Here is a 14,488-nt window from a genome sequence, read left to right on the forward strand (position 1 = left end):
CAATGGAAGGAACACACCAGGTAAATCTTATCTATTGAATGCGATAGGTAAGAGCTGTAGCTCCACTGGCTTAGAAAGAAATGTGCTGCATGTATATTCAGGACAGAAGAGTAAGAAAGGAAATCTGGTTACAAATAAATGTAGGTAGGAGGTAGCGAGTTCTGAATGCCAAGAGCTATTGGTCTGAATTGACAACATTCCCTTACCAGGTATCCTTGTTGGGCTGCAATAGACTTGGCCGCAGGTAGTGTTCGAATTCGGTTCTTCAGCAGGATAGAAGCTAGTCGTGGATAAAATGCGAGCACAACAGGGTACAACCATATCTCCTAAAACAAGCAACGTCAAATGTTTTATATTTGGCATCAGATCATTAAATTAATTAAATAAAAGTAGTAACATCGATCACAATTGGTGACGTTCAGTTTAAGAAAACCAAACGCTGTGCAATTATCAAATTGAAGAAGAGTCCCAACCGGAAAAGTCATCTATTCTTTTCCTCCAGAGATGCTGCCTGACCTACTGAGTTATTCCAGCACCTTGGTTACTATCATTCATCAGAGGACATACTCTCTTCTGATGTAGAGACAGGAAGTTATGAATGAAATAGTTGAAGATGGTTGGGTATCGGACATCAGCTGGAAACTCCTGGAGCAATGTCACGCCGCTGAGATGATCCCAATTCCTTTTTCCAGACGTGACTTCATCCAAATGCAGTTTACACTCTGATTCCTTATAATCTCAACTTTACAAGACTCCAATGTCACATTCTGTTCATGAGAGTCAGGAAGTCACGATGCAGTTTTTTAGGACTTTGGTTAGGCAAATTAACCTACAAATCTGCATGACTTTGATATGTGGGAGGAAACTGGAGGAAACCCACATGGTCACCGGGAAAACATGCAAACTCCACACAGGCAGCACCCGAGGTCAGGATCGAACCCGGGTCTCTTGCGCCACGAGTCAGCTACTCTACCAGCAGCTCTTGCCCACAAAAATGTCATATATTTTCCAAAATATAAATATATATAAACTGGCCCTTCTTGACCAAAATATCCTACCTGATCCCAGAAGATGTGACCAAAGTAAGCTTCTCCATTGCCCCCATTGGAGAGCCCCCCCGGACTTAGTCCAATGTACTGAAAGTCTGTAGACTTGTCTGGGGGGAGGGCACTGAACAGGTAATACAGACACCCCCGCAGGGCTTGGTTAAGCTTGCTGCAGCCTCTCAGACTGATGCAGCTCTCACTCCACAATGCAGCCCATGCCGATACATGAGATGAGTACAGTTGGTCTGACTGGACCAGGATCTGTCCTTCTACAAAGCACTCCTTAACTTGCTCCTCTGTGTCAGCAACTGCAGTCAGGAATTGCCAAGACCCACTCTGCTCGTTAGGCAGCAAGGTCAAGGACTCTGGAAGTGGCATCGAGATCATGTGGACACTTTGCCTGGCCGCACCTTTGACTTCTGGGATAAGTGTTTCACCGTGGATATACCTAAATTAGAAAGAAAATTGATAAAGTTGTCTAGAACGTTGAGCTACACTTAAAGTAAACAAGTCCGCAAAAACTAAACTGGTAATGTAATTCAGTTCTGGATTTATCAACCGATGGGGGTGGAAGGGAATTGTTGAGGTTTTGGGTCGAGATCTTACAACGTTGACGAATCCCTCCCTCCCCACCCATTTACTACGGATGCTGCCTGACCCGTAGAGTTACTCCAGCTGTTTGAAGCTATTTTTGCTCCAGATTCCAGCATCTGTAGTCTCGAGTGCCTGCAAGTGACCTGGATGGGTTTAAAGGCAAAGTAACCGTGAACAAAATCTGATACTTCAGCAAGCTTTGGGAACATAAAATGCTCAAAGTAAGCAACTACACAAAAGCTGAGTAAAACAGGGTGCAAGTATTCAAACCTGATTAAGCTCTCCACAGATGGTGCCTGACCCAATGAGTTACTACAGCATTTTGTGCTCTTTTTTGTAAACCGGCATCTGTAGTTGCTTGTTTCTGTTGATTAAGGTGAGGTATCTTCTTCATTTCGTACATGGGCATTAAAATACAACTTTACAATCTGGCGGTAAGTTTCTTCCAAGGTTACGGAGAAGTACATGCAGTATATTTTAAAAGAAGCAGTGAAAAAATCACACGACCAAAGAGCAGGGGAACAATGTCTGGCTGATTGAAAGGTCTGTTGGTGTACACAAATACATTAGGTAATTAGGAAAAGGAAATTCAGTAATTAGCCTGCGCACTTTCTAATAGTTTGGCCCCAGTGAGGTGAGATAAGTAAGGATATCCAGTCTTTGTTTGGAAATATTTGCCAGTGATAATAAAGTTAGTTTAGTTAGTTTGTTTATTGTTACATGTACCGAGGCACAGTGAAAGCTTTTTGATGCCTGCTATCCAGTCAGTGGAAAGACTGTACACGATTACAATCAAGCCATCCACAGTGTAGAGATACAGGATAAAGGAAATAACATAGAATGCAAAGCAGTGCAGGGTTTTAATTTAATTTAGTTTAGAGATCCACCGCAGAAACAGGCCCTTCGGCCTACTGAGTCCACAGCAACCAGAGATCACCCTGGACACCAGCACGATCCTACACACTAGGGACAATTTACAATTTTAACCAAAGCCAATTATCCTACAAACCTGTACGTCTTTGGAGTGTGGGAGGAAACCGGAGCACCAGAGAAAACCAAAGCAGGTCATGGGAAAAACATACAACCTCCATACCCACAGAGAGAATCCATAATCGGGATCGAACCCAAGTCTCTGACTTGTAAGGCAACAACTCTACAGCTGCACCACTGTGGGATGGTCAAATAAATCTTCATTATGGTTCCATTGCAATTTTCTGGCTGAAGAAAATGGTTGCCCGATACGGTCTTTGCTGAAGGATCTTCTGATGAAGAAAAACTTTAATGCTCATCACCAGAAATCAACAAATCCAAAAATAGATATAATGGAAATGTGCCCCAACAAAGCCAATGCAATAATCTTACATTAACAATGCACTTTTGGGGGTGGCGGTGAAACTGATATGATCGTGGCATTTAATAAACCTTTGGATGTGTACATGGATTTGCAGGGAATGGAGGGATATGGGTTATGTGCAAACAGATAAACTACGGTCTTGTCATCATGTGCAGCACAGACATTGTGGGCCGTAGCGTATTTTCTTACGCTGTACTGTTCTATGTTATATTAAAACACAGGTTGAATTGGATAAAGAATTTGAGGTTGCACATATTTTAAATAGAAATTATAAACACAGTAATAAATTCTGGGAAATTTAAAGGAATTGGGAAATTCTTTTAATATCTTAAAAGATAAAAGATCTTGGACTTTTGCGACATCAGCATTCAGTACATCCTCAAATTTACAGAATTACGTGCTGCTATTCAAAAGGAAGTCACGCAGCAATACATTTTACACAGTGCTGGAGGAACTAAGTGCGTCAGGCAGCATCTGTGGAACTGGAGATAATATGTTTCATGTCGGAACCCCTTAGATTTCCTCTAGCATTGTTTTTTACTTAAGATTCTAGCATCTGTGGTCTTTTATGTCTATACATTATGCATTCTATTTTTATGCAAAAAAGGTAAGTCGACCATGCAGGCTGATATCCTGTTGCACCTGAGTATGGCTTGACTGTACCCATGGATAGTATTATCTGATTTAATTGGATAGCGCACTAACAAGGATTTCACTGTGTCTCGGTACACATGACAATACTAATAGTAAACAAATCCATGATTTATTTAAAGGAGCTTCTCGAGTTTGCCATTTGGCTCAAGATCATGACTTCAAGGAGCATGACCTGGAGGAAGCCCAACAAGAGACAGAGAAAGGACAAGCTAAATTTTCATTATCTATGTTATCATTTATGTTACAGTTGTACACGACATAGGCCACATTTGGAGTATTGTGTTCAGTTTTAGTCACCCTGCTGTAGGAAGGATGTTGTTAACCAGGCCAACTTTTTTATCGATCGGAATAAACCCCGGGGCTGCCTCAATGTGAGTAATATGGCCAAAAATCATAGCAATATATGGTAGCATTTTTCTAAAATCAATATATAGCGCAGACAGGAAGTGGTCAAGATGAGACTATTAGTTATATAAATGGGCCAAACCCAGGCAAGTAAGGCTGATGTATCTGGGGCATCTTGGTTGGCATAGGCAAGTAGGGCCGAAGGGCCTGTTTCCATGCTGAAGGACTCTATGACTCTCTCTGCATTATACATTTGATTAACCAGAACGGGTTAGGTCAGGCAAGAGCTGGATAACTTTTACTGTTTGTGCAATTGTCCCTAAACTCAACATGTTCAAGTAAGAATTATTCTCTGACACTTACATTGCTTCCATGAAGTCTTGTCCTCTCATAAAGTCAATGTTCTGGCTGTGGGGATCAAACAATGATTTTATCTCGACTGTGAACGGCTTCTTGGAAATGGCCATCCGTTCCACATAGATGGTGAGCACCATGAGATGAACGTGACTACGATGGGCAAATATCTGCTGGGTCACCAGGAAATCCTTTGTCTCCTTTGTAGTATAAAATGTGCCTAGCAAAATTAAGGCAGAAGCAATTATACAGACACACCATGACTTATGCAATACGCAACTTACGTAAACTCGCACTTATGTAAACAATTCTGTACCCTGTCACCTAATGCAATCAAGGCAGTTTGCAATTATCACAACACTGTACAAGTTTACATTGGAAACAAGCCAGCAATGGTGGCGGGCAGGGGATGGGGAACGTCATTCCAACTTACATAAAATCTGTCTTACGTGAGAACGTGACACTTACGTAAGTTGGAGAATGCCTTACAAGGTTATATTGAGAAAGGGATCGCCATTGTTAAAGTTCTCCTTTAATGCATTTATGGCAGAAGAACAATTAATATTTTTTAAACACTGCACATATTGAGTAAAATAATCTCAGGTATATTTATTTTTTTCTACTGGAATGCTATAGTTGGCTTCCCAGGGCAAGATAGATGGATTGATAGATGGAGAGGATATTTCCAGTAACGGGAGAGTCTAGGACCAGAGGGCACAACATCAGAATAAAAGGAGGTACATTTAGAGTGGAGATGAGGAGGAATTTCTTTAGCCAGAGGATGGTGAATCTGTGGAATTCATTGCCACAGATGGCTGTGAAGGTATTGGGTATTTTTAAAGCAAAGATTGACATGTTCTTGATTATGAAGGGCGTTAAAGGTTATGGGGAGAAGGCGGAAGAATGGTACTAGTACTAGTGTATATCAATGATTTGGATGAAGGGATTAAGAGTAACATCAGCAAATTTGCAGATTACACAAAGCTGGATGGCAGTGTGAACTGTGAGCAGGATGCTATGAGGATGCAGTGTGACTTGGTCAGGTTGGGTTTGTGGGCAGATGCATGGCAGATACAGTTTAATGTGGATAAATGTGAGGTTATCCACTTTGATGGCAAAAACCGGAAGGCAGATTATTATCTGAATAGTGTCATGTTGTTAAAAGGGGAAGCACAACGTGATCTGGGTGTCCTTGTGCATCAGTCACTGAAGGTAAACATGCAGGTACAGCAGGCAGTGAAGAAAGCTAATGGCATGTTGGCCTTCATAACAAGAGGAGTTGAGTATAGGAGCAAAGAGCTCCTTCTACAGTTGTACAGGGCCCCAGTGAGACCACACCTGGAGTTTTGTGTGCTGTTTTGGTCTCCAAATTTTAGGAAGGTCATTCTCGCTTTTGAGGGTTCACAAGGTTAATTCCCAGGATGGCAGGATGTCATATGTTGAAAGAATGGAGTGACTGGGCTTGTGTACACTGGAATTTAGAAGGATGAGAGGGAATCTTATTCAAATATATATAAGATTATTAAGGGATTGGACACGACAGAGGCAGGAAACATGCTCCCGATGTTGGGGGAGTCTAGAACCAGGGGCCTCAGTTTAAGAATAAGGGATAGGCCATTTAGAACGCAGAAAAGGAAAAGCTTTTTCATCCAGAGAGTTGTGAATCTGTGGAATTCTCAGCCTCGGAAGGCAGTGGAGGCCAATTCTCTGGATGCTTTCAAGAGAGAGTTAGATAGAGCTCTTAAAGATAGGGTAGTCAAGGAATATAGGGAAAAGGCAGGGACGGGGTACTGATTGTGGATGAACAGCCATGATCACAGTAAATGGTGGTGCTGGCTCAAAGGGCCAAATGGCCTACTCCTGCACCTATTGCCTAATGGGGTTGAGAGGGGAAAATAGATTAGCTATGATCGATTGCTAGAGCAGACTCAATGGGCCAAATGGCCTAATTCTGCTCCAATGTCTTATTCTCTTATGGTCTATATACTGCATGTTTCTTCTATCCCAGCCCACGGATGAATTCACATGTGATTAGTATTAGATTTATCAGCAATCCAGTCAGCATGCTGATAAATCTCTTCTGCATTTTTTTCCAAAGTGGACATCCTTCCTGAATTGGGCAACCAGAACTGTACGCAATACTCCAAATGCAGCCAAACCAAATTATTATAAAGCTGCATCATTCTAATGTGTGAAATTAAAATGCATGATTTTGAACAAAAAGCTGGAAATATTATGCAAAGTTTAGTAAATCTAAATAAAACATGTTTTACCGGTCCTGGTGTTCAAGGTGTACGTTTTCTTTGCAGTGCTTTCATCAGGTACAGTCAGCCTGACATTAACAGTAGAGGGTATATCCGCCCGACAGCAATTACCCCCTTCGCCATTATATACCCCATTCATGTGTATTACGTCACTATATATTCTAGTGCCAAGGTATCCATTGGCCAGTGTTGCCATGAAACGAAGGTCAGAGGGCAAGGTGTCACTCGAAAACACTGCCGGGTCATTTTCACATTCAGACATATTGTTTGTGTCCTTTATCAATGAAAGAAAAAAAATTATTAAAATGATGGTAATTCACAGGGAGAACACTGTCTCCACCTCTTCTTTTCTTCTCCCCCCCCACCCCCCACCCACATCAGTCTGAAGAAGGGTCTTGACCTGAAACGTCACCTATTTCCTTCGCTCCACAGATGCTGCCTCACCCACTGAGTTTCTCCAGCATTTTTGTCTACCTTCAATTTTCCAGCATCTGCAGTTCCTTCTTAAACATAAGTAATTCAAGATTTAATGTTTTACAGTTTGTTATTTCAGTTTAGAGATACAGCATTGAAACAGTTTCATTAGCTCACTGAGTCAATGACGTTCGATTAACTATTTCTGACTTTGATTTTATCAGGCTGTTTGCAAAACAAAGTATTTCATTGTACCTAGGTACATGTGATAATAAAGAATAATTGAATCACTGAGTCCACGCCGACCATCGATCACCCATTCGCACCAGTTCTATATTATCCCACTTTCACATCCACTCCCTACACACACTAGGGACAATTTACAGAGGCCACTTAACATACAAACCTGCATGTGGGGGGAAACCAGAGGAAACCCATGCGGTCACAGGGAGAACGTGCAAACTCCACAAACAGACAGCACCTGTGGTCATGATCAAACCCAGGTCTCTGGCGCTGTGAGGAAGCAGCTCTACCTGCTGCACCACTGTGCCACAGTGTAAACTACTTAATAGCTAATTATTAACCTTTACAATCAAGAGTATTCTGACAAAATTCTATTACCCCATTGTAATGTTCAGTTTTGCAGATGTTATATAGTTAAAAGACAGTTTCATTGTAATATTGAATGAATCAAGATCAATTTTGCAGGCTGGTATCTCGGCCCCTGGCAAACAGTTCTGGTACCATTGGACTCCGCCCAGAGGCCGTGACCTCTGTTGGTTTGGCAAAACGGATAATCCAGAAAGGCTCCAGAACTAGTGGTGCCAGAAAATTGGTGGTGAACCTATAGTGGGTTACATCTTTCACTCCTTATGATCCTAACACACAGAGTGAGGCACAGATATGAGATGCATACCAGTCTACTGTTACTGTTTCAAAAACATTAGCGCCTTGCATCACTGAGTAACAATGTTACAATTATTTGTGTTTATGTAATCTTCAAATAAAGGAACACTAAAATGAGTGACAAATTATTAACTGCAAACCTGTTTTCTAAAAGTCAACATTAATGTCAATTCAATAATAATAACGACCACATTTGGCTGGGTGTCTAATTATCAGAAACTCGGGATATATCAGTTTATATATCAGTTTCAATTTTATCTAATATAAGTTTACAATCTACATCTTAATAAGATAAGTGCAGTTGGAAAACAAACATTCCAGATGTACCGTGAAGGATGCGCAAATTAGAATACTCAAAATCAAAAGAAGTCTTTCACAGTTGTGCAGTGTACAAAATCAATGCGTGGGAGGCTATATTGGACATTCACCCATAAATGATCGGCAAGATCATAATGCACAATTCCCTTTGCTATTTGTCTAGCATACCAAATACATTCAGCCTGTTTGTTAAAATGATTTAACTTGCTGGCCCAACCAAAAATATAATCTATTCATTCCCTTCAAAGTTGCTGCCTGACCCACTGAGTTCCTCTGGCGCTTTGTGTTTTACTCAAAATTCCAGCATCTGTAGTGCCTTGTCGCTTTCAAAATGCACCTACCTCCTCCTTAATACCTGCAGTGATCCCAGCAGGCACAGCTCTACGGGAGAGAATGTACGGCGATGTAACTGGTATCGCTACTGCCTCACAGCGCCAGAGACCCGGGTTCGATCCTGACCTTGGGTGCTGTCTGTGTGGAATCCGCACGCTCTCCCTCTGACTACATGGTTTCCTCCTAATACTCTGGTTTCCTCTCACATCCACAAAACATGCGGGTTTGTAGGTTAATTGTTTGTAAAATTGCCATTGGCGTTAAGAGTGGGTGCAAAAGTGGGATAGCATTGCAGTAGTGAAGGGGCGATGCATGGTCGGCGTGGAATCGATGGGCCGAAGGGTCTGTTTCCAAGCTGTGTTTTTCAATCAAAAACAAAAACAAATTGTAAAAGTAAAATTCCTGCTCACTTCTATCTCATCATCAATCTCAGATTAACTTGCTCCTACTGTTTATAAAGCCCTGCTCGGAGTCTTTTGCCCAGAGTAGGGTGATCGAGGACTGGAGGATATAGGTTCAAGGTGAAGGGGAAAAGATTTAATAGGAATCCGAAGGGTAACTTTTTCACACAAAGGGTGGTGGGTATATGGAACAAGTTGCCAGAGGAGGTAGTTGGGGCTGGGACAATCCCCTCGTTCAAGAAACAGTTAGGCAGGTACCAGGATAGGACAGGGTTGTAGGGATATGGAGCAAGCGCAGGCAAGTGGGACGAATGTAACTGGGACATTGGTGGGTGTGTGGGCGAGTTGGGCCGAAGGTCCTGGTTCCACACTGTATCACTCCCGCACTCCCATCACAACAACCCTGTGTTGGAGATTCTCACAAACACTTTGTCAAGTGTCACCGAGAGTGATAAATCCAGCTTTGGGAGAGGAGCTGGTCCGCTCCGAGTTACTGGAGGGACGGGGAAGTTTGGTTGCCCATTTGGGCCTCGGCACAGTGGCCGGGGAGGGGGGAGGAATGACCGGCCCAGATCCGGAGCTTGCCCGAGAGAGACGCAGACAAGAGCGGTGGCAGCGCCGGGCGGCCTCGCTTAACGTCGGGTGAGAGAAACCTGATCTGTAACTCCCTTCCTCTCTTCTCAGCAAGCGGGAAAGTCTGGCTTCCACCTCGCAAACGCCTCGACTGTGCTTCGGGTCGGATCCCCGGGCTCTGAGGTGGGTCTGTGGTCGGCGCCCAACTCGGAGAAGCAGTTCACCCGGGGGCGGAGACGGATGTATGATGAGGGAAGAAGGGTGTATGGGGAGGGGGCTGTCTGTGGAGGGGAGGGGAGGGGTGTAGGAGGAGGAGGAGGAGGACGGGAGGGAGTGAATGGGAAGGGGAGCTGGTGAATGGGGAGAGGAGGGGATGTATGGGGACGGGAGGGGGTACATTACATGGGGAAGGGGTGTATGGGGAGGGAGAAGCCACAGAACCAAACTGCACTAAAACAGGTACATCGGCCCTTCTCATCCATGCCCATCAAGTTACAATCCGACAAGGCAATTTTGTTTTAACACGGAGGTTGCAAGGTACGTGGGATAGGCTAGCAGGCGAGGCGATAGTAACAGGCATGAAAACAACAGTGAACAGGTGTTTAGACAGGCACAGGAACTGACGGTAAATAGAGGAATATAGACCATGTGGAAGCGGATGGGATCAATAGACAATGGGTGCAGGAGTGGGCCATTCAGCCCTTCGAGCCAGCACTGCCATTTAAAGTGATCATGGCTGATCATTCACAATCAGTACCCCGTTCCTGCCCATATCCCCTGACTCCACTATCTTTAAGCGCCCTATCTAGCTAGCTCTCTCTTGAAAGTATCCAGAGAACTGGCCTCCACTGCCCTCTGAGGCAGAGAATTCCACAAACTCACAACACTCTGTGAAAAAGTGTTTCCTCATCTACGTTTTAAATGGCATAGCACTTATTCTTAAACTATGGCCCCTGGTTCTCCCCCAACATCGGTAACATGTTTCCTGCGTCTAGCGTGTCCAAACCCTTAATAATCTTATATGTTTCAATAAGATCCCCTCTTATCCTTCTAAATTCCAGAGTATAATAATAATAATAATACATTTTATTTATGGGCGCCTTTCAAGAGTCTCAAGGACACCTTACAAAAATTGAGCAGGTAGAGGAAAAACATGTAAGGGGAATGAAATAAATAGTAGAGACATGACTAGTACACAAAGTAATACAAAACACAGTATGAGGCAATTAATGCACAGATGAAAAGGGACGGGGACGTGGGGCTAAGGATAGGCAGAGGTGAAGAGACGTGTCTTGAGGCGGGACTGGAAGATGGTGAGGGACACGGAATTGCGGATCAGTTGGGGGAGGGAGTTCCAGAGCCTGGGAGCTGCCCTGGAGAAGGCTCTGTCCCCAAAACTGCGGAGGTTGGACTTGTGGATGGAGAGGAGACCGGCTGATGTGGATCTGAGGGACCGTGAGGGTTGGTAGGGGGAGAGGAGGTCAATGAGATATGTGGGGGCCAGATGGTGGAGGGCTTTGTAGGTGAGGATCAGGATTTTGTAGGTGATCCGGTGGGAGATGGGAAGCCAGTGAAGTTGTTTGAGGACTGGAGTGATGTGATGCCAGGATTTGGTATGGGTGATGAGTCGGGCGGCTGCGTTCTGGACCAGTTGGAGTCGGTTGATGTAGGTGGAGCTGATGCCAAGGAGAAGTGAGTTGCAATAGTCCAGTCGGGAGGAGATGAAGGCATGGATGAGTCTTTCAGCAGCGGGCGGTGTGAGAGAGGGTCTGAGTTTGGCGATGTTGCGGAGATGAAAGAAGGAGGTTTTAATGACATGGCGGATGTGAGGCTCAAGGGAGAGGGTGGAATCAAAGATCACGCCAAGGTTGCGAGCCTGGGGAGATGGGGAGACAGTGGTGCCATCGATGGTGAGAGTGGGGTTATTGATTTTGCTGAGTGTGGCTTTGGAGCCTATGAGGAGGAATTATGTCTTATCGCTGTTGAGTTTGAGGAAATTATGTTGCATCCAGGTTTTTATAGCTGACAAACAGGAGTTGATATGGGAGAGGGGGGGGGTTGTGGGGGGATTTGGTGCCAAGGTAGATCTGGGTGTCATCAGCGTAACAGTGGAAGTCCAGATTGAAGTGGCGGAGTATCTGACCAAGGGGGAGGATGTAGATGATGAAGAGGAGGGGGCCGAGTACGGAGCCTTGGGGAACGCCTTGAGTGACTGTGGCTGTAGCAGAGGTGTGGTTGTGGAGAGAGATAAAGTGGGATCTGTTGGAAAGGTAGGAACGGAGCCAGCTGAGTGCAGAGCCTTCAATGCCGAGGTCTTTGAGTCTGGTGAGCAGGATGTTATGGTTCACTGCATCGAAGGCTGCGCTCAGGTCGAGGAGGATGAGGATGTTGAGGGAACCAGTCAGCAGAGGTGAGGAGGTCGTTGAGGACTTTGAGGAGGGCAGTTTCTGTGCTATGGAGAGGGCGAAAGCCAGATTGGAGGGGTTCAAGTAGGTTATACGCAAGGAGGTGGGAATGAAGTTGCGACGCAACGATACGCTCCAGGGTTTTTGAAAGAAAGGGGAGGTTTGAGATTGGGCGGTAGTTAATGAGAGAGGAGGGATCAAGACCAGGTTTCTTTAAGATTGGTGTAACGGCAGCAGTTTTGAAAGCGGAGGGGACAATTCCTTGGGACAATGAGGAGTTGAAGAGATTAGTGAGGTAGGGGCAGAGAACGGGGAGGCAGGACTTCAGCAGGGGAGTGGGGAGAGGGTCGAGGGAGCAGGTAGTGGGTTTGGAAGAGCTGATGAGTTTGGAGATTTCAATAGGGGTGACCAGGTCAAACTGGGAGCGGAAGCAGTGTGGAGGAGGGGTAAGGAGGTCAGTGGAGATGTTGAAAGGAGGGGCCTTGGTAGGTGGTGGAGTAGATGCTGGGGAGTCGGGTACAGGGGATAAAGATTGATAGATGGTGCTGATTTTATCAGCGAAAAAGTGGAGGAATGAGTTGCAGAGATCCGGAGTAGAGGTAGGGAGAGTGTTGGCTCGAGGCTTGAGGAGGTTGCCCACTGTGGAGAAGAGGGTTCTGTGGTTTAGGCAGGGATCGGTGAATATGGAGGAGAGGTAGGCAGATTTTGCAGCAATGAGGGCATCTTTGTAGTCAGTGAGGTGGAGTTTGTAAGCTTCAAGGTGGACTGTGAGAGATGATTTCTTTGTAAGTCGTTCGAGTTGGCGACCAGTCTGTTTCAGTTTACGAAGTGCAGGTGTGTACCAGGGTGAAGATGTGTTGAAAGTTACGGTTCTTGTTTTGAGGGGGGCCAGAGTGTTGAGGGAGGTAGACAAGGTGTAGTTGAGATGGTTTGTGAGATCATCAGGTGAGATGGGGGTTGAGTCCAGGGGGAGAGTGGTGGAGAGCAGGTCAGAGAGCAGGTCAGAGTATACAAGCCATTCTCTCAGTAGCAATGTTACAAAATTTTGAGATTTTAAAAATCAAGTCTGCAATTTATCCCATCAGATAAAGCACAAAAATAAGTTTAATTTGACACCTGATTCACTTTCATATCTTCAGTATTAAAAAAGTTATGGCCATTTTCATACTCGGAAATTAGCATCATGTTCCCTATTGATTTTCCATTGACTTAACACAAAAGCTGTGATCGAGGACAGTGAAATGGCCATAACTTTATTAAAAATTAAGAGAACTGAAAGAAATTTTCAGTTATTATAGATTGAAGCATTCTGAAACAAATATGAAACAATCTTATTTGGATGACCTGAAATTAAAGCATATAATTAGTTAGTTACCCAATTGTAGCTCATTCCAAACTTCAATGACTAGATCTAAACATCTATCCATTTCTTAAGGAAAGATTAACATTTTTAAATAGCCTAAGTGTCCAAATAACATTCACAAAGAATTCACAATAAAACATGATTTTTAAATCTCATTTACATTAATTTATAGGCCAAATGGAAGGAATTTAGTGTTCAATTGCTGTAAATGGCCATTTAAATCAGCTTTCGAGTGGGATCCTGTGGAACGCGCTGGCTTGGAACGTTCCCATTGCGGTAGATTTGTACCCCATATGCCCAGAAAAATACTGCGGGATTTAATGGGGCCCCAAATTAGCTACTCGCAACATAAAACTTTGTATAAAGGGATCTTAAGAAGCGCTTTTTAATGTAAAAATAAATAACCTACCTTCCGTTGTCCCCTGCATGAGATCCGTCCTGTTGTCGGCGGGACGGATTTTTAACTTACTATAACAATTAAATTAACCAATTAAGTTTAAAAATACCTGCAGCGAACGAACCTCGCAGCGATTTTTCGTCAGCAAGTAAGTAGGCTGAACAACCTCGATTTGAATAGTCGAGAGAAAATCACGTTTTAAACCCGCCCCCCTCTCAAAGGCGCCAGAATCGCGCACACGGGCAGCGACAGATCTGCAGCGACACTGAAGGTAGGTTTTGCAACATACCTACTCTCAGCATATGATAGTCCCGCCATCCCGGGAATTAACCTTGTGAACCTACGCTGCACTCCCTTCATAGCAAGAATGTCCTTCCTCAAATTTGGAGACCAAAACTGAACACAATACTCCAGGTGTGGTCTCACTAGGGCCATGTACAACTGCAGAAGGATGTCTTTGCTCCTATACTCAACTCCTCTTGTTATGAAGGCCAACATGCCATTCGCTTTCTTCACTGCCTGCTGCACCTGCATGCTCACTTTCATTGACTGATGAACAAGGACCCCCAGATCCGGTTGTACTTTCCCTTTTCCCAACTTGACACCATTTAGATAATAATCTGCCTTTCTGTTTTTGCTACCAAAGTGGATAGCCTCACATTTATCAACATTATTAGTTTACGTTGGCATCATGGTTGGCACAAACTGTGCCGTATTATTTTCTTGCACCTTCCTATGTACAGTGCCCTCTATAATGGTTGGGACAA

The 14,488-nt window shown here is 44.1% G+C and overlaps 1 protein-coding gene across 4 annotated transcripts in view; it reads right to left on the reverse strand.

The window, feature by feature from the left end:
* The window catches only part of pgghg (protein-glucosylgalactosylhydroxylysine glucosidase), a 34,061-nt gene extending 24,246 nt beyond the window's left edge, over positions 1-9,815 (reverse strand). Inside the window, exons 1-6 of one of the 4 annotated variants that reach the window (XM_033039083.1) lie at positions 9,637-9,815; positions 8,591-8,937; positions 6,621-6,885; positions 4,357-4,567; positions 1,059-1,494; positions 207-326 (exon numbers count right to left, since the gene is read on the reverse strand). In XM_033039083.1, the coding sequence (XP_032894974.1) occupies positions 207-326; positions 1,059-1,494; positions 4,357-4,567; positions 6,621-6,873 (1,020 nt within the window). In that variant the 5' untranslated portion in view covers positions 6,874-6,885; positions 8,591-8,937; positions 9,637-9,815. The other 3 variants (XM_033039081.1, XM_033039082.1, XM_033039084.1) reach the window with 3 other exon arrangements.
* Positions 9,816-14,488: the final 4,673 nt, after the last annotated feature.

This window comes from Amblyraja radiata, chromosome 20 (assembly GCF_010909765.2).
Source record: "Amblyraja radiata isolate CabotCenter1 chromosome 20, sAmbRad1.1.pri, whole genome shotgun sequence".
NCBI classification, from domain to species: Eukaryota; Metazoa; Chordata; class Chondrichthyes; order Rajiformes; family Rajidae; genus Amblyraja; species Amblyraja radiata.